Below are 23,952 nucleotides of genomic sequence, written 5' to 3'. Positions count from 1 at the left end.
ATTCTGCCTTTTTCCCTCCCTTTTTAATAACTTATTAGAGGGCCATCTTATGTTAAGCGCTCACCTCTGTCTGAAAATAAGTGGCGTTTCTCACTAAGACTTGTCTAATAGGTAATTAGGGTTGTATATATATATGATAGTGACTGTGTGCTGAATTTACTTTTCTCTTTATGCTAGGGTAATTTACAAGTGTGTCTTTAAATAAATAATTATATACTTTTACACCAAAGCTCTGGTCAGTGTTTGCTTGTGCTACTGTATCTCTGTACCTATTGTGTATACTCTATATACTGCCTAACTCTTCTTGAGGGAAGTCTGACTGCTCAGCCACAGCTACCAAGTGAATCTGTGTGGTACAGACTGCTACCAAGTGGGTTTACTGCCAAACACCCGTAGTCTTAAATCTTTTGCAGTGGTCCCTAAGGGAACTGCACAGGTTTCTGCCTAACACTCATATTTTTCTAGTGTGATCCCTGTTATTTTGTTAGATAATAAAGGCAGTAAACTTTGTCGCATGGCTGAGTCTTCCGTTCTTGCGGTAGGAGTTTTTGATGGGCCCGAGTGTCTCTGATGGTAATTGGGCTGAATGCTATAGGGCCCCTGCCGCTCATTGTCCATCACATTATTTTCCTAGTAGGTAATTGGTAGACATATTCTGATGCCTCGATATACCATGTTTTCATGCATTGTTATCTTAACTGTAATGTGATCAAACATTAAGTTCAACGGACACCAGTTTCAGTGAAGTTACCACTATAGTCAACAAGGTCTCAATATAATTGAGGTTCTACGCATGTACATTTGTGATGAAGTATATGCACTGCCATCTGCTAGGCAGTGTTTGATTATGGTCTACAGTAACCCCAGAAACATGTGTACTGTGTGCCAAGACATTCCACTGCATTGTACAAGTTCTTTACATCCAAGAGCACTTTATGTGTCTCACCTCCTCACGCCCTCAGAGAGTCTATCAATCGCTTGGCTTTTGCCCACTCCTGCAGTATTGTTACAGCTAATCTTTGGAATGCCCTTACTGCTAATGTACAGAATATCAGCAGTCTACTAGTCTTAGAAAAAAAGATGACTACCTTATTTAAATGATCCTGCCTCCTGTTCCTCCCCCTCTTCATTGCTAGTCTTCCTAGAGCACTGGATGCACTCTGGTGGAAGTGACTTCTGCTTTATAATACAGTACAATACGAGTCCAAATGATATTAACAGGGGTGTGTGTTCACTCAGGTTGTAATGGCCCGGGTACTGGAAGCCCGTAATGAAGGGTAGGCCTCACACTGCACACCAGTGTGATTAAAACTAGCTACGGAAGGTGAATAGAGAAGACGGACTCCATGCCCAAGTAACCTAGTAAAGGCACAGTATCCACGATACATGTGCTTGCGGGTAAATATGGGAAGCAAGAACTACAGATCCCAAAACACAGTGTAAAAGCAGTCTGAGCAAGCCATATTTATTTCAGAGTAATCCATCTTTGAGCGTACATTAAACTGGCAATCCCGCAACCGCTCCACCCGCTACCTTTACTGAGAAGGACTCCGAACCTTTTAGACTGCCTGAGTAGACGTATGGAAAGAACGCCTACATTTGCTTCTGGTTCAAGGGGGCAGAGGGCATGTCTATCACTGCTTACTTGCGTTGTTATTCCTAAAGTAGTCAATGACTGCTCGAACACCGGCTCTCACGCCTGGTTTGAGGCATGCGGCCACTCCGTAGCCAACAATCCCTGAAGAGCCCCCAGTCATTGCCACCACTGCATCATAGCCTAGGTCGAAGGCGGCCTCCAATGCTCGTTCCTTGGCCAGCTCAGAGCAGTTCTGGACTGCGTAGTACACAGTGGTGCCCAGGTTATAAAAGCTACTAGCTAGCGGAACCCACTGCATTACCCCATGGACCTTCTGCTCCTGCTGGTCCTGGCAGTGATAAGGGAGGGAGCGTCTCTGCAAGGCGTGGCAGGCACCTCTACAGTGATGCAACCAGGAGCAGGCACCAGGACATGGCAGGAAATAGCTGCCTACTCTTTTCAGGACTTGGAACTGGCCAGTGGCATTGGTGGCTACTCCTGCACAGGAGGCTCCTAGCAGTTGGCACTCACTGGCTGCCCCGGCAAAGTACGTATGGTTGCTACTGATGACGCCAACCAGCAGTGAATTATTTACTTGCGCAAGTTCGGCACAACAAGGGCTCAAGGGTTCATCCACTGGCCCCCAAACTGTGGCCGCTATCTGGTCCACATTAAACTGTAAAGCAGAGTTATCGGCTCTGTCCATCTGATTGGAGACTGAGTTGTGGGTCCCAGCCACAACCGAAGGCCAAGAATGAGTTCCAATATGTGCCAGGATTTCAAGGAATATCTCATTGGTCTCAGTGACCCCAAGGTCTTCATACAGCTCCAAAATGCGAGGTTCTGCTTCAGCACAACACCCATGTCCCCCGAGAGCAAGAACTAGGGCAATGTCCACAAAGTCTCTTGAAAGCTGAAGATGACCTGGCATGCTTTCAATCAATGACAGGTCTTGGCAGGATTGGTCTGCCCAGGCCCGTGAGAGCCCTGGGGTGGAGAAGCCTCGGGCAATGGCTTCCAGCAGCCCCCTGGCAGATGTCTTCCTTTCATCCTCAGTTGGCTGATGGAGGGCTGCTCCTCCAGTACTCTCCATAGCAGGGTTGTCGGCTCCATTGAACACTGGTGGTCCATCATTACGTCCCACAGAACCAGGGGGCAGCCGGTGTCCACAAAGCTGCTCGACCAGCAGACTCAGGCAGAGACAGGTGAGGTGTTTCCAAACCATGATAAAAAGGCTCCGTCCAGCACTCTGCAGAAAGACATCATAAAATTGATTGTTTTTACAGCATGCACACCAAACTCAATAGGCTTTTAAATATGCGTTATCAAAATAACATGGTACAGGTATAAAAAGCAGTTTGGAAAACACCACACAAATAGGAGTTTACCTTAAGTGAACTTATTGAGACTTTCGACCAATCTCTTATTGATCTGATTTTCATACGACAGAACGCTCAAGAATTATAGCACTTTACCCTGACCAGGTTTCGTAAAGCAATCTCTTGGACAAAAAGGTCATGATATTTTGGCTGGGGGGGTCTTTTACTGTACTTACTGAATGGCACTGACTCCTCCTAATCACAGCGGGGCTTTCCTCTCACTCAAGTAAGTAGTCCCAGTCCCCCTCCCCATTGCCAGCATTGACCAGACATCCAAGACCAGCCATGTCTCCCTTACGAAATGTCAAAACGGGGTTCAAGTGGTTCTTGCCCCTGTAAGGCTAAACAAAGAAACTACAACATACAGTGTGTACCTAAAGTTAAGAGAACGGCAGGAAATTCAACCATCAGTGACGCAGGGGATTTGCACTGGTTTCCCTGTTCTCCCCAATTGTAGCCCACCCAATACACTTTGAGCCTGAATTAAGAGAGATTTAAAACTATGATAGCGAACTAGTACATGGAGAAATCGTTAACATGTACTGGCAGCTGGGATTCACGAAGCACCAACATCTATGCCGACCCATTGTGATACACTGTACCCTCATCCATGGTGCAAAGTCCCTTTGTTTTGACATACTCAAAACTGTTCTTTAAAGATATGAAACAACAAGAAAAACCACAAATCGCACAGAAGCAACTAAACCTCTGTGCAAGATCAACTGAGCCCCCTCAATCCCCAGCCACGCCCTACAACCAACTTCCGTGCCAGAATTCCATACTTTGTATCCTTACCTCTGCCAAAAACAGATGTACCCAGGCATGTACCCTTGGCCTGATCTAAGGGTGCAGAGTTCCTTTTTCCACATCCGCAGACATTTTGTGCATTGAGTTTCACATATCCACTTTCGTGAGGAAAGGGCACGCAAATCTACCCCTTTTGGCTGTGTTGTGCATCCACGATCAGACGCTTGTGCCTGTACCCCCACCCTCTGCCTTCTGGACACGAGCGTGCCTGGAACTTGATTGCAGTGTAAACACAGCCTTCTAAGGAACACTATTTATTCAGAACAGTGAAAGAAAATAAAGGTGCTCTACCCTTAATATCCACGTACCAGTGCGGCGAGAAGCCCCGCCCATCCATGAAGTTCGGGCTACAAATTGCAAGACAAGCCGCCCTTGTGGCATGGAGCATGAAGCCCGAGCGCGAATCTACACTGTTTGGCTGTTTGCTGTGCGCTGGACATGGGAGCGAGACTATAGCAGTCCAACAAGAGTTCGCAGCTGATCAGGCAACAACCAAGTCAACAACCAGAGAACCGGAAAAGTGAGGTAAGCGCCATTGGGGCACTACATAAAAAGTGGAATTGCCGCAAATTATTGCCTCGAAATTGCTGACCATTACACGGTGGAGACTCTGGGCGAATTTCACCTTTGATCCTCCGTTTAATAACTTGGGAAACTCGGCTGAATAAATTGAAAATATATCCTTAAAAAACAAAAAAAACATCTTTGAAACTCCAGTGGAGACTGCGGGCCCACGGGCCTTTGATCCACCGGTGGTGACATTATTAAACTGAAACGATTGACTTGAACAATTGCTAATATAATACAATACCCGATCACAAAAACCAATAAGAAAGAAATAAAACTCTTAGAAAAGAAATGACTCCACCCCAGAGCAGTCTGCATAAAAAGAACAATGGCATCCCAAACATGAAGAAAAAAACCGTAAAGAATCAGGAAAAAAGTGAAACCTCTACATGCAACACCTCGATACTATATCACAGTGATACGGAGAAAGAAAGAGCACAATGCTCAAAAATAAACACCACCTCCAAATATGAACGAGAAGCAACAAAAACAGTCTGTATGCACAGGACGGAGAGAATGCGCACACCCAAAAGGAGGAACAAAACCGGGCGACCCCTAGAAAAGTCGAATGTGACCCAGGGAAAAACAAGTACTTTGCCTGAAACACAAGATTCAAGAAACAATGAAGAGGAAAGAGGAAAAAGAGGTCGATGAGATAGTAACAAGAGATTGACGCCGAGAAAGACCGGCACAAACCCTAGTCGAACTTTACCAACATAATAAAGAAGAACGGCAGTATGAGAATAGCAAGCGCATCGAAGGAATTAGAAATAGAAACCGACAACAAAGACTCTGCCGAGGGGAATGAGACGGAGAAACAACAGGAAAAGCACTTGAACGAGACCGAAGTCCTGACCCAACAACAAAAAGCAAACAAGGTAAAGAAAAGATGGCAGTCTCTCTATGAGCCGAAGACACTCACATATGCAAGTAACCCAAACACCGATGCAAACAAATCCAAAAGCAGCAAGACTTTTAGATATAGCTGAAATTGAAAATCTCATGAAAAACCATGAAAAAAGAAAGGAAGTATTTGGAAATAGACAAACGTTTGAGAAGAATAACGTGAAAGAAATGACTCCCCTGGAACAACAGCCAAGTATGAAACAAACTCACAGCAAACAGAAGGATTACCAGAAACAGAGAATCCCAGTGAAAGGTGACCAATTTATAAATGAAGGATTCCACAAGGGCAACACTTCGTTCTACCCTGAGGATTCAACGACTCCAAATATATGTGGATGTCACTGATCCTATATATGAAATTACAAGAGTCATTAATAGAGACAATAAAAGATCAAGCCACCCGACTGGCACTAATACATACAAAACAAGCCCGTCAAGAAGCATATATGAAGAAATTACAAGAACGGCTAGAAACCGAGGCGACTGGCAATCCAGACTTATTGATATAGCCAGGAGCGAACAAGCCGAAAAAACAGATTTAACGCATGCACTGATCACGATGATGACTGCCAGGAACAACTCGACAAACCAGAATGAGAAAGAAAGAATAAAAGGAAAAGTACATAACAAAACAACTACAAGGGCGATACAAGTTGAAGACTTAAGCCTGTCTCGTAAAGAGAATGTTGCAGTCCCACCAAGAATAACAGAGAACATACCAGTGGAATATTTAATAGACCTGAAGGACGACCCAAATCCCCTCGGAAATCTTGCAAAAAATAATGTGGAAAAAGCTGAGACTTACGACAATTTTTAACAAAGGAGCCAAAACAAGGCAAGGTAAAGAAAAACAAAATAAGGCATCAACGAGAAAAGCAAAAGACAAACTGGATCTCGAGCCTTCCTGAGAAATCTTAAATTCCCAGGAAACGAGAATGCAGAAACGAAACATAAACACGGAGAGATGAAGACAAAAGCACCGCGACCGGAGAAGAAAGATGATAATCCGCCAAAAGTACAATCAACACGACATGAAGCCAACACAGAAGAAAGAATAAAGGATGAACTGATGTACATGTCAATATACGCACAAGAAATAAATGATTTATCCGAGGAAGCACAAATTCAAATGAGTCAAGCTTCCATGATTATTCTGGATCAATATGAGGAGAATCACTCACAAGATTCCACAAAATACGATTACACGGTCGATGAAATATCAAATGGTGATCTACAAGACGAAACAGAACAAATAACGGAGAGGACTGAAACAAGTTTGGAAGACAGCAGTGCCGATGAGTACTATTCCCCAAAGGATCAAAATCGAAAGAAGGAAGACACCCACATCACACCTAAAAGACAAACAAAACAGATGATACAACTCCCGATCTTTATTGATCCATTGAAAAAAACCTCAAGTCCGGAATATAAGATAAAATTACAAAGAATAACAAAGCAGAACGATAACTTAATACTGAACCGCACAAATATATTGAGACTGATACAAGTGATACCAAATATGAAAGAAATATCTACAAAAGATATTCATACCATAGAATTTATAGACAATACTGCAACGGATCAAGTATGGATTGAATTTAATAACAAAAAAGCGTTGACAACAATGACGGAAAACAAGGCAATTCTTAAACAACTAGGATTTGTATATCATTTCCTGACCAAAGAAATAAAGATGCGGCAAAGCAAAGAGGCACCCTTGATAAACAAGAGATAATATTTCCAAAGCACCTCGAGACTAAAAGCCGAAATGAACCACAGAGTATAACGGAGATGTCGAACCAAACAAGGAAAATGAATGAAAGCGGAAGAAAGGCGAATGAACAGCTGGCGAAGTGGCAGGAACCATATATCAAACAAGGAATATGGAGACAATTTAACGAATCAAATGGAACTGATCAAGAGAGTTTTAATCAACAATGGTAACAACTAAAGAAAGAGAGGATGACAACACTCTCACTGTGCTCATGGAACACGCGTGGACACAGACATTTATTTAGAGACAGAAAAAGATGTATTCAACTGCAACATAATATGCATACAGGAATCATGGCTTGCGGACCAACCAATATGCAATGGATATGTGGTACACATGAATCCAGCCATACAAGGAAAAAAAGGACACCCCTCGGCCGGTCTACTTACCCTTATAAAAAGCGCAACAAACATCGAAATAATTGAGTCACAAAATGTGTACCCATGGGCTCAAACAACAATAATCAAAATCAAGAGATCTCCCATGCAGACCGACGGTACAAATACTTTCACAAAAGTTCTACTATGGTGTACAGTCAACGTATGTTGGAACCCCATTGCCATAACAGAAGGAAAATTCATCGATACTGTTTTCTCAGCAATTGACGATGCCAAAATCAAATATGCTGAAATAGAATTCATAATTTGCGGAGACTTAAATATCCACCTATGTAACAACGACGGTGAAGATAAGCAAGAACACACACTGCAAGCGTGAGCAAAAAAATGGAGCAAGGAAACAGCAAATAGGCACATGTGCAGATCAGACTGCCATGACAAGAGTGACCGGTCGCCAGATTGAAACCTGGGCCAACGGCAAGACAACAGCAATAATCGATTACATATACATGAATAAAGGATTGTATGACAAGTTCACTCAATCTACCAATATCAAAAACGCCAACAGTGATCATTACATATTGAAAAGAACATGGAAGATCGAAACCATGAAGATGGTACCCAACCACGTTCCACGCATAGAGATAAATAACGGAATGAATAGACTAAAGCTCAGTCAGAATAAGATAGAAAGACTGCCAAATATATTCTCAAATACAAACCTGGACGACGCACAGAAAATGAACTACGAATGGTTATTGATACCTTTCAGGAAAGAGACAAAAAGCAACCTACAGGCACTAAAGAACCATCTGCATGCATATAACCCAAAAGTTGCTCAAAAGAAGAAGGAATTGAGACAGAGAATAAAAGCGATAAAAAAAGACCAGTCGGGAGACATGTATAAAAAGCTGAAATGGGTAAAACAACAACACAGGAACTGGATGAAAAACAACAAAGCCATGAAATTGCAGGAAGATGCTGAGAGTATGCTACAGGCGATGAAAAACCGGAACACGAGGCAACTTTGGAAACTGATAAATCGGCAAACATAAACTAAGGATGCTATGACCGCCAATGTCCCGGAGGCAAGATGGATAAAATATTTCACGGATTTATACGGACCAAAGCAACATAACAAAAACACAGAAAACCAGCAAAAGAACATTTCATGGCACCTTATGTGGGAGCTAGATGACATAAAAGATGCCAAAAAGAGCTTCAACGCTTCCAGAGCACTGGGACCAGACGGTTTAACCAACTTGATAATTAAACAGAACCCTGATTCCTGGAGCACAATATGTGATAGCATATTTAAGCTCATACAGAAAACCAAAAACATACCAGAAACGTGGCAACAAGCGACTATAATGCCTATCTTCAAAAATGGAAAAACTGAAGAGCCAATAAACTATCACCCATTGGCCCTACTGGACCCACTTGGCAAAATATTCGCCAAAATTCTACTGGCGAACTTAAACAAATGGGCAACAAAGGAAAATAAATATGCCATGAGACAGACAGGATTTGTAAAAACATTAGGAACTAACATCAACCTGCTTATACTGAATTTACTGAAACACGAAACTATACGATCAAGAATGCAAATCTATGCAGCATTCATAGACCTAAGACTAGCATTCGATTCCGTAAATAGAAACGTGCTCTGGAAGAAACTAAGTGATTGGGAATGCCCAAGTAACATCTTGGAACCCATTACGCTATTATATCAGAATACTACCTTAAGAGTCAGAATGTCCAAGGAAGGTTTACTAACAGACCAGATAAGAACATACAAGGGCCTAAAACAGGGCTGTCCCTTGGCAGCTACACGGTTTCATTTATATATAGCAGATCTGGAAACAAGCATCTATACACCCCACATTAATCCACCGAAATTAAACAGCACAACTATAACATGCATTATCTACGCAGATGACATTGTAGTATTAGCCAAAACACCAAGAGGCCTACAGATTGCTCTGCAGAAGTTGGAGCTCTACATGACGAAAAATCAGCTCAAAATAAATGTACAGGAAACAAAAATGATGACATTGATGAGACAAAAGAGAAAAACAGGGCCAGCGTCCAGGTTTTATATTGGAAAAGAAACAATCGAAGAAGTAAAAAAGGTCAAATATCTTGGAGTGTGGCTAAACCAATCACCAACAGAGACCGATTTGACACTGCTCCTTAAGGTGAAATCGTTATCACTAGCCCGACAAGCAAAAATGATACGTCTGAAATATGGAAAAAAAGAATTTTTGCCCGTCATTACTTTCTACAGACAAAAGGTGATGGCAATTTTAACATACGGTGCGGAAGCAATGCTAAACATAGAATGTGTGATATGGCAACAAATAGAAGGCCTGTTCTGGAGGAAAGTTCTGAATTTGCCAGATTCATTTCCGATGCCACGCATTCAAGCAGAACTTGCCCTTCAATCACTAAAATCCTTCGTTGTCTGGAAACAAATGGATTTATACAGGAAAATAATGAGTGACACATATGCACCACAGATAGAACTCCTACGAACAAAGACCAACGGAAAGAGCCAACAACCGTTGGAAATCTGGAAAAGTGAAATTGAAGCAAGATGTGAGGAAGAAGGCATTTCTAGAGACATGCTCCTAAACAGACCCCAAAGAGCAAAAACGAAGCTAGTCGAGAATGATTGGATAAAAACAAATGAGACCAAAGCAAAATATGCAATGGACATTGCCTCCAAATTCAACGTCAGACCAATAAATAAACTACCAGCGTATCTAAAGTCATTCCCATCACCGAAGATCAGAGACATATTTATGAGAATGAGGTTAAACATTCTCCCAACACGTGAAATTATGGCCACTAGAAGAAAAATTGCTGACAATGAAAAATTCTGCAGATTTTGCGGCAAAGAGGAATCAAATGAAAGATTATACCATATCATGATGACATGCCCAGCTTTAAGTGAAAAAGGAAACCTATCGAGAGGATGGTTCATGCAGAATCAAATGACATTCTCCCCAGAAGACCGATGCGCCCCAATCATAGCAGGAAATGAGAAGAAACTGATATATGCAGTAGTGTCGTTTTGGAATAACATCATGGAACTCACTCAGACCGGCTGAGGCGCAAGAAAGAAATGGCACAAAGCGACATCAAAACTGTAAATTGCTGAAAAGGGGTTAAAAGGGGAATTGATAAATTCAGCAAACCAGACAGAGACATAAAGAAAACGAAAGGAATAAATGAGATGAAAGGTTTGACATTCAAACCAAAACATTTTAAATTTAAAAAAATAATATCCACCTTCGACTGGGATACTGACTGCTGGTGGAAACTTTTTTTTTTATTGGTGAAAAGTAGAATTTCATCAGTCAATTTGCCCTTTATCCCACGGGAGTCTTCCGCAATGCATTCATCCAATCCCTGCTCAGGAGGGAGCTATAATGATACAAGCGGTCGCCCGTGCCTTCCTCGATTAACCTGATGCATTTGTGCACCGGTGCTTCTGTGAATGCAATGATGCGAGCGGCACAGTTGCTTTAGTCCCCACCTCCGTTGTCAACGAGCCAACAAAAAGCTGGGCAAACATTAACGAAATCCAGAGTGGCGAGAACCCCCACCTTCAAATTGAGCTGTGAAGCCCGGATCAATGAAACTTTCCTACCATAGGATATTGCTGTGGTATCAGAGACTTTGGGATTTTTCTTGAAGCTTAAGTGATATATGTACAGGCCTGCATTGTAAAATGCATCCCTTCCCTACACCTTACTTAACTGGACCATCACCTGGTTTCTAGAATGCCTTCAAGGCAGCAGCATGGGTAGGGGGAACTGGGGGGGGGCTGTGCCCCACCTCTGAACTCCTGGGGCCCCCTTGATCTCCCCTACTTCAGCTGGGCTAGTTTCTCTGCAGTGTCTGCTGTGCTGTGTCCGCCAGCACAGCGCACACACAGGGTTGCAGCCAATGCTAGATAGCGCTGCAGAGGGGGCACCCTGCAGCTGAAAAGCGGGGGCCAGTAACCTGTGCCTCAAGGACAACAGGAAAAGGGAGAGGGACAGAACACTGGCTGACAGATCAGAGAACCAGCCAGTGTTTAGGAAAATAGAAGCATAACACCCCCCACCCCCGCAACCTCCTCAGCCCCATGGAGCCAGGCAGGATGAGGGGCCAGGTGGGACCAGCACCACTGTCAGGGACAATAAAAAGGTGCGAAGCAGGAAACACCCATGTAGGGACAAAGGGGCACTGCAAGGTGCGAAATGCCATCAGTGCCAACCGGCCGGGGGCTGGATAAAACCCCCACACAGGCAGACCGAGCCCAGGGATAGTCCCCGGCCAAAATAAGGAGCCGCAGGAGCAGCCAGAGAGCACATTCAGTTTGGTACTCTGCACGGGGCACCAAATAAGTATCCTGCGTACGCAGTTTAATTTTTCTTGTCGAAACATTGACCTGTTTGCCCTCAGCATTCCGAAGAAATGTGAGCTTTGCTGTGCTCTGTTTTTGAAGTTGCAAACTTCTCGTGAGCTTCACCATGCTCAGTTACATCACATTTTGCAATTTGTCCGTGAGCTGTGGCCGGGCTTCGGTACAGACACGGTTAAACCGTTCGTGAGCTGTGCCGGGTTCTGAAAAGCAACAGTAAGGAGAGAAAAGAGCTACTGGGTTTTTGTCCAGGAGTTGTCACAGAGCACGGTGGAGAAATACCTTCAAGCAAAACATAAAGCAGCCGAGGGCGGATCGGGAGCTGTATGTACGCTCCATGAAAGAAACAGTAGAATAACAAAAGCGGCGGTCGACTAAGCGGACCATCATTCAGGACACCACTGGAAATAAGGCGGAAGGTTTCAAAAAGCACTGCGGCTGGAGCAAAACACACAGAAGAAGCAAGTCTGTCTGACAAACCGCAGTAAGGCACGGATCAACAAAGGCAGGGCAGTGCCGGCGGACAGAATCTGCTACAAGATTCAAGAAGCAGGTGGCGGGGGCAGAGTCAAGCTCATAGAAGAGAAGACCCGGCCAAGGTTGCCACAGCAACCGGAGAACGAAGGCCATAATATCGGAAAAACCAAGCACTGAGAGGCTGACCGGCCCCCGCAGGGGGCGCTAGAGGGACGGCCTACATAGCGGGCTGTCCCCTCTGGCCACCCCCTTCCGGTTGCTGGTCATGCCTCTCCTCTTCCCCCCCCCCCAGCGAGGCGGAAGAGGCGTCCCCGGGGACCTGGCTTCCGGTCGGGTCTCCCTGGGGGACATTTATAAGGGCGGGAGCTGCGGGCCATCAGTCTCATTGCCCAGCAGCTCCCGCCTTGTGTGAATCCCCACCCACCCACGCCTGATAAGTAAAGTAATAGGACGAACAAGTTGAAGGTCGGTAAGATTCTGAGTTGGAGTTAATACGTGCAGACCGGTAGTAAGAGTAGGATCAAGGTGAGGCTTTCGCATCATCAATATAAGTAGTAAGGTGCACATAGTAGAAGTATTGATAAAATAAGTTTAGTGTGTTGTATGATTTGTTCCTAATTTCTCTTCTCTTGTTACAGGCGGAGTATCGGGGCGGTCCTAGCCAATGAGGAACTTCACGCTGCAGCGGCTCGGGATTGGCCGGGCTCGAGCCGATCCCTCGACGGGCACTGACTCACTTCCTTAGGGCTCTGGTCCAACAATCTTCCTGGTCAGTGCCCCTGAGTGTCCCGCTGGTTGTACCAGTGTAGCTGGGTATTAACCAGCAGTTTTGTCAGTTTGGCCAGTGGCTAAAGAGGTGACATGGTTCACCCGTATCTGACTGTTTGGCCAGTGGCTAAAGAGGTGACCTGGTTCACCCGTATCTGACTGTTTTTGTGATGTGGCTGGGACCGTCCCAAGTTGTCTTGCTCCTAATAAACTGTGACCTTGTGTTTTCCAAAGAACTTTAAAAAAGTTGTCTGTGTATTCATTTCAGTATGTTATTGTACTGACCAAAGGAGGTGGGGGTGTCCAATGGGGATCTCCCCGCTATGTGGCAGGCGAAACAGAAGGGCTTTGGAGCAGTGAAAGCCAGCAACACATGTGCAGGAAGGTGGGGTTTTGTATCAAACAGCACGAAATCACAAGCATAAGCCCAGCAATTCGGGGCGAAAGGCGACATATGCAAATTCTAAACGCAGAGAAAACTTTTTGTAAAAATCAACTAGCAACCTTATTTGGAAATTTACGGTAGTGCAATAACATGTGCTCGTAGCAGTGTGGGGAAAGCAATTTTGAAATACAGTCCGTAGAAAGTGACGGAACACAAGCATGGAACCAGCAGCCAAGAAGAAAAAGCTCATGCTGTGGGTTAAATGAAACAGAACTTTTATACAGTTGACAATGGGCAAGACGAACACTTGAGTGAAAGCTCTGATGAGGATGAGACAGGCGTCAAAGTGTTGGAGAAATCTGCACCACCACCAGCAAAGAAAGTCAAAGAAAATCCAGAACCAGCTGGAGCAGAGAAGCAGACCTCAGCTAGACCTGGAAAGAAGGGCAACAAAAAAGGTAAAAAGAAAGTGTGTATCTCTAAAATACTAGATGACTTTGCAAATAAGTATTTGGTGCAACATGAATCTGTGGTAAATGCGAAATTTGACAGATTAGAACAATTGATGTCTGAAATACGAGAAAAACAGCAACAAACTATAGTAGCAGAGGCAACAGTAGAACAGGGGTGGGAGGAGAAGGTCCTCTAAAAGCATGGATGGGCCCTAACCCCACCCAGGGTCTGGCAGGCCCAGTTAGGCCCAGCACCACGGCCGCCCTGACAACAATCCCAACAGTAGAAGGGGAGCCCACAATGACAGGCGAAAGTGAGGCAGTTGGCGCAGCAGCATCACAAAAAGAGGACACAGTAGTAACAAATGCACAGCTAATGAAAAGACTGAAAACATTAGAAAGTGCATTTTGAACAGATACAAGAGGCCAGTGGCCTGGAACATTGAGCAAATAGTCAAGGAAACAATCTGGAAAAAAAGGGTACATGGAAATATTTTCACATCTAGAAGTGCAAAGGAGGGGAATGGATGCCTTTAAGGGCCCCAAAAAGATTGAGGAAAAAATAATAGCAAGGAAAGCCCAGGTAGAACTCAACTGGGACAATTGGCTTAAGGCATTTATTATTCTAGCAACAGTAATATTAGAGAAAACACCAGAAGACAGAGCAAAACGAATGGCATACATTGATAAAATCAGAGAAGTAAAAGAGGCGTTTTGGGGAGACACCTGGCTCGCATATGATGAAAGATTTAGGAGGGCAATGTCCGAGTGGCCGGAGATCGAATGGGATGAGGTTCAAAATTATTTTTATGTAATGAATGGGATGGGGGGAAAAGACTCAGTCACAAACTAAGGCAGCATATGCGAACTGCAATAAAAGCAATGAGCCGGATAAACAAAACAAGGGTGAACAGCCCTTTCGGAAGAAACAGCCATGGGGGGCTAAGTCCAATACCTGCAGCCAGTACAACAACAAAACCCAAAACACCAACAGAAATAATGGCACTTGTTGGAATTTTGAAAAAGGGCATTGTACGTGGGGCAGAGAATGCAGATACAAACACAATTGTACAAAATGCTGGGGAGAACATCCCAGCAGCGGGTGCACCCAGCTGCCGGACAGGGGTCCTAAGAAAGAGGACCAATAAAATAAGAGTAAAAAATATAAGTAAACCAGGGAAGTCCCCAATCAATGTAGAGGGTTTTAAAGCAGCTCTAGCTGCATACACAGACAGAAACATCAGCCAAATAATTGAGAAGGGTTTCATAGAGGGTTTCTACATCCCATTTGAGTGAAAAGGGTCACACAAAGTCCCAAAGAATCTAAAACCAGCAGGAGACAACCCAAGGATGATGAGGGAGAACATTAAAAGAAGAGATAGAATTGGGAAGAATTGAGGGGCCACAGGAACAAAACCCTTTCAAAGAGTACATATGCTCGCTGCTAGGGCTAGTACCCAAAAAAGAACCAGGAAAAATGAGAATGATACATCATCTATCATACCCACAAGGGCAGTCGGTAAATTATGGAATCCCAGAAACAGAAACTGCAGTGACTTATACTCATTTCAAAGAGGCACTCAGACTAGTCAGGAAATGCGGGAAAGGGGCTTTAATGGCCAAGCTGGATATTGAATCAGCTTTCAGACTCTTACCAGTGCACCCAAAATCTCAACCCTGACTTGGTTTCACTTTTGAAGAAAGATTTTATGTGGACAGGTGTTAACCAATGTGATGCGCAGTATCAAGCGCCTTATTTGATCAGTTCAGCTTGTTCTTTCAATGGGCTTTTGTAAAGCAGTTAGCAGAAGCACAGGTAGTACACTACCTGGACGATTTCATGTTGATAGGACACCCAGAGACAGGGAATGTCAGAACGCTTTAGCAATAATGATAAAATGGCTGCACAATGGGGCATACCATTGGCAGAGGGAAAAACAACCAAACCTACAACAAGCATAATTTTATTAGGAATAGAAATATACTTCAGAGCTGGGGTCTGCAGGATACCACGCATGAAGGTATAGGAGCTACTAGAAAAAAGCAGGGGCCTTGGTAAGAAGGGAAAGGGCACAGTAAGAGAAATACAATCATTGGCAGGGAGTTTACATTTTGCAGCCCGGGTAATACCACAGGACAAAACATTTGCAAGAAGCCTCGAACTAAGGACAAAGGGCTGCCAAAAACCATATCTGCACATCAGGCTGGGAGAGGAAGTTAGAAAGGACTTACTAATATGGGAAGAGTTCCTCAATAAATACAACGGTGCAACACTGTGGCGAACGCCATTGAACACAAGCGAAAAAAAGTGCTTTTTACTGATGCAGCTTGGAGCAAAGATGTCGGGGCCATTCTGGGAGCAGCCTGGTTTACCGGAGAATTGCCAAACGCATGGCATATGGCAGGCTGGACCAGAAATATCACGCTTCTTGAAATCATACCAATCTGGCTAGCACTACACATCTGGGGCAAGCAATTGGCAAACACAGAGCTAACCGCTTGGTCAGACAACATGGCAGTGGTGGGTTTTATTAATAGAAGAACCACCGATGGTCAGCTGGTGTTAAGAATGTTAAGAGCTATGACCAGGATCACATTGTCTGAAAACATTGTGGTAAGAGCGAAAAACTTTGCAGGAGCGGATAATAACATTGCAGATGCATTATTTCATTTTCAGTGGACCAAATTTCGCAAATGGCCCCAAATGCCCAGAAAGAGATGACGAGTATACGAAGGCACTTCTGGGTATATTCTGACAAACAGATAGGTGCAGCATCAACGCCAAAGCCGAACGGCTGGGGCCGGGATGCACAGCCATCAACATCACACACCTCAAACACGGGTGAATGCAGACGGGCTCTGCCAACGAAAACCACAGACCCTGGAACAGGGTTGCTTTCAGACCTGGCCAAGAAGGTACTAGTGAACAACACCACAGCGCAATATAGTAAGTGTCTGAAAACGGTACTAAATGTTACAGGTTTAGCGCATTTTGAGTTGAAAACGACAAAAGATATCAACACATTTTTGATTTAGGCTTACAAATAGGGAGTGAAAAGGAATGGGCAAAAAGGTACCCGACAGCAGTGGCTTATTTTGCTAAAATACAGGGAGGGTCAGACCCGACCCGAAGTGCATTAATTTCATATGCCCGAAAAGAGTGGGGAAAATTACAGGGCCTCCATAAAGATAAAAGGCACCCTCTAAATTTTCAGAAGTTAACAATCCTGACAGGTCTGATGGAAGAGATATGCTCACACCCATACGAAACGCTACTTTTTAGAACAGCTTTTTCTTTAGCATATTTTGGAGCTTTCAGGGTGAGCAAGCGCATAGAATCGAGCACTAATACCAGCGATGGTTTAGGGATGATGGAGATAAGAGTAGGAGCAGACAGCATCAGCTCTGAAGTCCAGAAATCCAAGACAGGATGCAAGAGGGAGAAAAATATATACTGTATAGATGATACCACCAACTGCCCAGTGTGCACCACGAACAAATACAATGCACGGCGTCCACTAGTGGGGGTCAGGTGTTTGATACATAGGGACGCATCCGCCCTAAGCCAATTCCAATTCAAAGCTGTACTGATGAAAGCCATAGTAAAAGCCGGGTGGGACCCAAAAGAATTTGGGAATAACTCTTTTAGAATAGGTGCGGCAACAACAGCCTGGCAAGGTGGGCTGGAGGCACAACAAGTAACATCTATAGGGGATTGGCAATAAAAGGCTGTGGTTTTATTTTTGCACATTAGGTAATAATACACCAAAACACTCCTAATCATTGTAATAATACATAATGTATACTTTTGGGCATGAGGTCCAGAGGTTGTGCCCTCTGGCCCGTGCCACCACACCTGGATGGGTTGCCAGCCTTCCAGGTTCCCCCCAAAAGTTGCTACCGACATCCTCTTTCCGCCAGACTGTCAATTATTTCTCTTTAAAATGTTCCATTCCCTTTTCAGACCGGTGTGTCCCATCCCTGTGAAAAAGTTCCAGGTTTGCTAAGGATATTGCACTATGTTTGATAAAGTGAAACCCTCTGCTGGTGCAGAATTTTTCTACCCCTCTGTTAAATTTCTTCCTGGCTATATCAGTGGCCTTATAAGAGTTTGCCCCTAGCCATGTTTTTCTGGGGAGCACTGCTGAATAGAAAAGGTCTATCTTTCCAGTTGTGGGCTATGCCCACTAGGGAAGAGCATGTGTCTGCCAATAATTGCTTTCTCCCCATTGTCACTAAATCGTTGCTGCCCCCCTCCATCCCCCAGATGTATAATCAGGAACTCAGGTGGTCCCTATAAGCTACCAGGTCTGCCAGCCTGTCATGAATGGCTGGCCATGTTAGTCCCCTGTAACCCCACCATGAGGTGATGGTTTTTTAATTCTTTATTTAGGTGTTTTTGAAGACTGTTCCATCCTTTGTTCCCTCTGACAATGATTATGATTGTTTTGGTGTATTATTACCTAATGTGCAATAAAAAACCCACTGCCTTTTATTGCCAAGACTTACTACAATGTGTCGTGTGGTACATGGGGCATGATGATGGGGTCAGTCACCAACCTCTTAGGTTCAACCGGTTATGCTGCACAACAATGAAGAGCTGTTAAGTCACCCTGCAGCCCCTCAAATCAGAATGTAGTGCATGAAACCGCTAATGATGGGTCATTAGTGACTTAATGGTTTAGTGCCTACATTCTGATGGGAGGAGAGGTGCACAAAGAGGGTGGGTAGTTGTTGTGCACAAAAGATTCTCTGTAGGAGTGCTTCTGACGTCACACATCGCCCTTTTATAGGCGCCCCCCCTAATTTTGTCTGTGCCCCCACTACTTTTGTCTGTGGTCCCCTCAGTTCCCCTCTTAAATGTGATTCCTGGCGAGGTCACTCGTTTAAGGGCCGGATCCATGAACTTTTGCAGTGACTTTGCACTACCGACACACAACCCCTGATTCATGGAACTGTGCAAAGTTTAATCTTGCAGTGCAAAGTCATTTGTAAGTTTGTAAGTCATTGTTGCAGTACAAAATGACTTTGCACTGCAAATATACACTTTGCACTGCAAATGTACACTTTGCACAGTTCCATGAATCAGGGTTTGCGTTGGCAGTGCAAAGTCAGTTTTGAGCAGTGAAAAGTCACTGTGCACCGTGTAAACAATTCCATGAATAAATGCTTTATTGGTTGGGTACTGGCTGGCGGGTTCTCATGCGCAAACCTGGAAAGCTTAACACCTCTGCAGAGTCGGACTCCGACTGGCCTCGGTATTTCTTCCAAGTCCTGACTCGCACCTGTGAGGCCCAGAGCAGGACATTCCTGCGGCGCGTGAAATCTCTGACGCACAGAGAATCCATTGCAGAGCTCACGGCAACCCGTGAGCAACTTCTTACATTTAAAAAGAGAGCACGAATCATGTGTTTGCACACGTCCAGGTGACCTAGGCAACAACATTGAAACCTCGGTTTGCTTTATTTTTGCTCAAACCTATGCCCCCCTTGGGCCCAGCTCCTAACGAGACTGTGAGAAGTGCAGATCCCCTGAGCCCCCCCCCACCACCCTGTCCTACTTGCCAGCACTAATTCTGCTGTTTATGTTTTTACTATATTACTTTTGGCACATGAAAATAAAAAAACGTAATAGCCTCCACTCCCCCCAACCCCCTTTCCAGAAGTCTCCCACGCAGCGTGCTCTCTGAACTTGGCCTCTGCATATTTGCTCCCCCTCCCTCTCCCCCCTCCCCCCCGTCTGGCAGCACCTCAAGGTCTCGGGGCTCGTTAGCCAAGCACAGATAACGGCGCCAGACTGTAATGAGGCAGCAGGCTCGTTTCCACAATTCTCCCGATTCCCTGCCCTCCCCCAGTACTTGTCTGCCAGTGAACTGTCCCAGTACCCCTCTCCCCCCCCCCCAGGCACCAGCCAGAAGAGCCCAGGGTGCTTGGAAGGGGCAAGGCCATGGGCTCGATCCAATAGGCTTCTGTGGGCAAGTTGAATAAGGCAGGGCCTGGCACTGTGCAGCTGAATGCCACCGCATTTTTGACCTCTGGTATAAAGTTGGGGGTGCGGAGAGGGCTGCATTTTCAGTGCTGTGGAGGACTGAGTCAGCCCCCCCGGCTCCTCCGCCCTCTTGTCCAGGACTCCCATGATCCTTCATAGGCCTGTGCTGATGGGAGTTGAGCAAAGGTCGCAGAGCGCGGATTTAAAGTGTTAGCAAGTACAGGCCTTTGGGACCCTAGACCCAGGGGGGGAATTAGCCGTTGGGGTAACGGTAAAACGGCATTATTCACACAATGGTGGCGGTAAACATTGTAAATGGGACCCCAAGTACTTTACTTTGTTCACAGAAGTGAAGCACAGGCACTTTCCTTCAAAACAATGAAAACGTGTTGACATTGCTGCGTTGAATGGAAGGACATGTTGGCATCTCGGGCGCGCCCCCATGGCACCACCCTTGTGATGTAATGCATAAAAAGGGACAATTAACCCTTTCCTGCATTTTCAAAAGTGTACAGTAATGGTATATATATATATATATATATTAAATGATGCAGGTGGCATTCTAGGAATAGGACTGCATTAGGAGTGGGCCTTGTTATAACTCTTAATTGGGTGGAGTTTTAGGAATGCAGGAGGTATTTAGAAGTGGCACTATCCAGGAACAAAAAGCCTCCCAACTCGTAATGAGCCCTCCCTCCAGTGCCTCCATCAATCCAGTGTCAGGACTCACCTTGGGCTGCAAGGAGCCGGTCTAAGGGGAGCTTGTTGCTAGGCCTCCGCGGTGCTCGAGCTGGACGAGAGAACCACGCACTTGTCGCAACCCCTCAGGGGAGACTGCCGATGAGAGCGGCCGCGTGAACGGCGACCAAACACACAACCAGCACACGGGTCGTACACACAGGGTCGTCGCCCTTGGAGCCCTGCATGCCCCCCGCCCCCTCTGCGGGCACAGCAGAGATTAACCTGCAGAATAAAGTCCAGGTTTGGAAATGGCTGTAAATGTAGACAGGCCCGACCTTTGCCAGGCCGCGGCATCGTCTACTTAAAAAGTGATGTTCAAGCGGAGTTCGGTGCACGTGGACTCAACCTGCCACTGGGCTGGCAGACCCCCTTCAAACACTGAAACACGTGTGACTGCAGGCCGTGACTCAATGCAGAATGATTGACAAAGCGAGAATTCCTCCCCAGCACGTACCATAGTGACTGCTGTACTCCTAGGCCATCATAGCCCACTGTTCATAAGCCTGGAAGTATTGTAGTGCGGGGAAGCGGTGCAGTTGTGTCAGAATACCAGAAACAACCCCCCTTTGTTGAGCCAGCCCATCCTTCCTAAATGGTCATTGTGTACAGTAATAAGGGGACCAAAGCCAGGCAAGGTGGAACATTCGGCCGCAAGCTTTATTAGACAATAAGCTACACATAAATACCAAACCGACAAAAAACAGAAATGGTAAAAACATTTTGGGGAACATGGGATCAGGTGAGCGGGAACCCTACTCCATCATAGGGCCAACTCAAGGCTGATCCCTGCTGCCATTCAAACATAAGCTCATGACTTTTCTGGGACCTGGAGTTGAGCCATCCTATTCTAGGTTTGTCACTTCTTTCCGTATTTTTGTTCATCAACTTTCTTTTCACTTGCTTCTCTTTGAGGCCTTCGCTCTGTGTCACCTTTTTTGCCCATTCCTTATGTAATTTAGTCCCAATTTCCTTTGCATCTTTTGAGGAGTTTTAGGGCTGCGTCGTCGTTTCCTCTTTTCATTGCCTTTATGTGTCCTCTTTGCCATAATTGCCAATGCTTATTTCTCTTTGGCCCTCTTCTGGGTGGGAGGGAGGTTTTTCTTTTGTGCCTGTGCGCTTTCTCCTCGCTGGAGCCGTACACCGTGCAACGAAGGAAGGATGTATGGAGAGGGGCTGTTCTGCCTGCCCCGGATATAGGTCAAAATTGGTCTGAGGGCAGGTAGTCACCTTTTGGTACTTCCAAGGCCTGGTGCCTTCCATCCGTCCAGATGGAAGGGGAGGGGGTGCTTAGATCTTGGTGTCAGGGGCTGGGACTACCTGATTCTCAAGTGAGTGTTAGTTGTCCCAGCCACCTTCTAGCAGACCCGGGCGCCCAGTAGTCTGGGTCACCTTTGTCTAATTCTCCTACACACCTGGGTGCCACGGGAAATGCGCCTTCCAGGTGCTGCCCATTTCCCTGAGGGGGTGAAGCTAGTTTCCTAACAAGCTCACCTCCCAACTTATGCCTCTGCGCCTTCCACCTCCGGGGCCCATGGGAATAATGTGAGGTGATGCTAAATTTGCTTACGGCAGCACGTTTGATTGGACACAAGAGAGATCGCCTGTCCACAGAATATACCATGGTCTGCGAGGGAATGTTTTTTTATTTGCTTTCAGGATATCGCCTGTAGACCATGAAAATGGCAGCGGTGTACAATATAAAACACATTAACATAGGAAGTGGTCCTTGATCATTCTGAGGTCAACGGGTAATGAAGGTGACGACGGAAATACAGAAAGAAAATGGAGGAGGCACCCCGATAACCGGGGCAGGGGCCTTCCTCCTTCCGCTCTCTCGTCCCCCCTCCCTCCTCGGGGGCAGGGGAGAGGGCGGCAAGAGTTCCAAAAGAGCGCCAAGCGCAGCAGTAAGCCCGCGAAGGGCAACAATGGAAAGGGGAGGAGCAAGGGCTTCATATGCAGCGGGCGCCCGGCACAGGAGCACTTGCAGCTCTTCCAGCAGCTGGGCGCCCGTCAACCAGGAGAGGATTTCGTTTTGCCACACCAGAGGACTGGCTTCTCGTTGTGGTTTCCTGTGCCTGGTTCGTGTTGCTGTTCGGGATGCTGTTTTCCGTTCCAGGAGGAGAAAGGTTCAGGTGTGTGGGACTGCTGGTGGCAGAGAAGGAGGCGATTTCATGGCAGGTGGCGTCGAGTAAGGAACAAGGTAGTATGGAAAGGCGAGCGGGGAACATTTGGGAACAGAGGCCAGGGTAGGAGCTTATACCGTGAATGAATGCTAAACTGCTGAATCCTTACGCCCTTTGTGAGGGGGAAGGGGCCTCAGGCTTTATTGGATACCCCCTGCCAATTTGCGTTGCGGGGAATTAGCGGGTTAACCGCGCTATTTTAAAGCTGCGCTCAGGTGGCCATGGGCATGCGAAGTGTTTTGATACTTGGGTTTTCACAGGTACACGCGCGTTAGCCGCGTTAATTTAAAACCAGATGCACATGCTGGGGGTGTGGTTGTGCATGACCTGGGGGCCGTGCGTTGCGGTTGTTGATTTTACTGTTCAATTGATGGCGAGTGGCCCATGGGACCTGAATAGTTCAACAAGTAGAGCATCAGTGCGCGGGTTCAAGCAACCTCTCAGGTATGTGAATGGGCACCTGCGGGTTAGCCCACCTCCATTGGGTATCTTGACTTATCTACTGGCATTTATGCTCAGCTGTGCAATTTTATCCATGCGGCAGCGGCCATTGCAGGAATAAACTGGGAATAGACGTTTTTTGCAGGCTATTCCCCATACTGGCTGGCTACTTGTTATGAAAGCAAAAGACCAAGTACACAACTAGGTCACTCAACTGCTCTCCAGAAAACCCAACCGGGTACATTGATAATGTAAATTCATCAAAAGTTTAATGTATTTCCGAAATTATATGTTCACATATAATAACCACGTTAGTCCATTGATTTTTCAAAAAAAGAGTTTTTATCAACAAATAGTTGCGTGAAGGCATAGTAATCTGCCTCGTGGTGTGAGGCGTTACCAATATTTCCTTAGCGAGGAAGGAAAAGCCACTTAACATCTCATGTCAGACAAAAACATTTGCCAATGCATTTCGGATTCATATATCCTTCTTCAGGGCAAGTCTGCAAATTGTACATGTGTCATATCATAATATTCCAAAATTAATGTATCGACAGTAATTAAATGAATAAAGTAAATAACGTACCAATAATTGTTGTGGTGGAAAAGGTCAAAATTGATAGATGCGGATAACAGGAAACAGAAGGAGAAGAAGAAAACAGCAGTGAGAGGGCTGATGCATATAAAATTGGCAAGAAATACAAATTCGAATAGCATTTACCTGACTGAATAGTAAAGTGCTTGCATGCGTGGTGG

The 23,952-nt window shown here is 45.5% G+C and overlaps 1 protein-coding gene across 1 annotated transcript; it reads right to left on the bottom strand.

Annotated features, from left to right (window-relative positions):
* Window positions 1-1,474: 1,474 nt before the first annotated feature.
* On the bottom strand, window positions 1,475-20,763 carry APOF (apolipoprotein F). Its single transcript, XM_069652839.1, has 2 exons — window positions 20,562-20,763; window positions 1,475-2,825 (listed from the first exon to the last, which is right to left on the bottom strand). The coding sequence occupies exon 2, from the start codon at window positions 2,799-2,801 to the stop codon at window positions 1,635-1,637; it is 1,167 nt and encodes a 388-aa protein (XP_069508940.1). The 5' UTR covers window positions 2,802-2,825; window positions 20,562-20,763; the 3' UTR covers window positions 1,475-1,634.
* Window positions 20,764-23,952: the final 3,189 nt, after the last annotated feature.

This window comes from Ambystoma mexicanum, chromosome 3q (genome assembly GCF_040938575.1).
Source record: "Ambystoma mexicanum isolate Mex_15411 chromosome 3q, UKY_AmexF1_1, whole genome shotgun sequence".
Classification (NCBI taxonomy): Eukaryota; Metazoa; Chordata; class Amphibia; order Caudata; family Ambystomatidae; genus Ambystoma; species Ambystoma mexicanum.
This window is presented reverse-complemented; position numbering and strand designations above follow the sequence as displayed.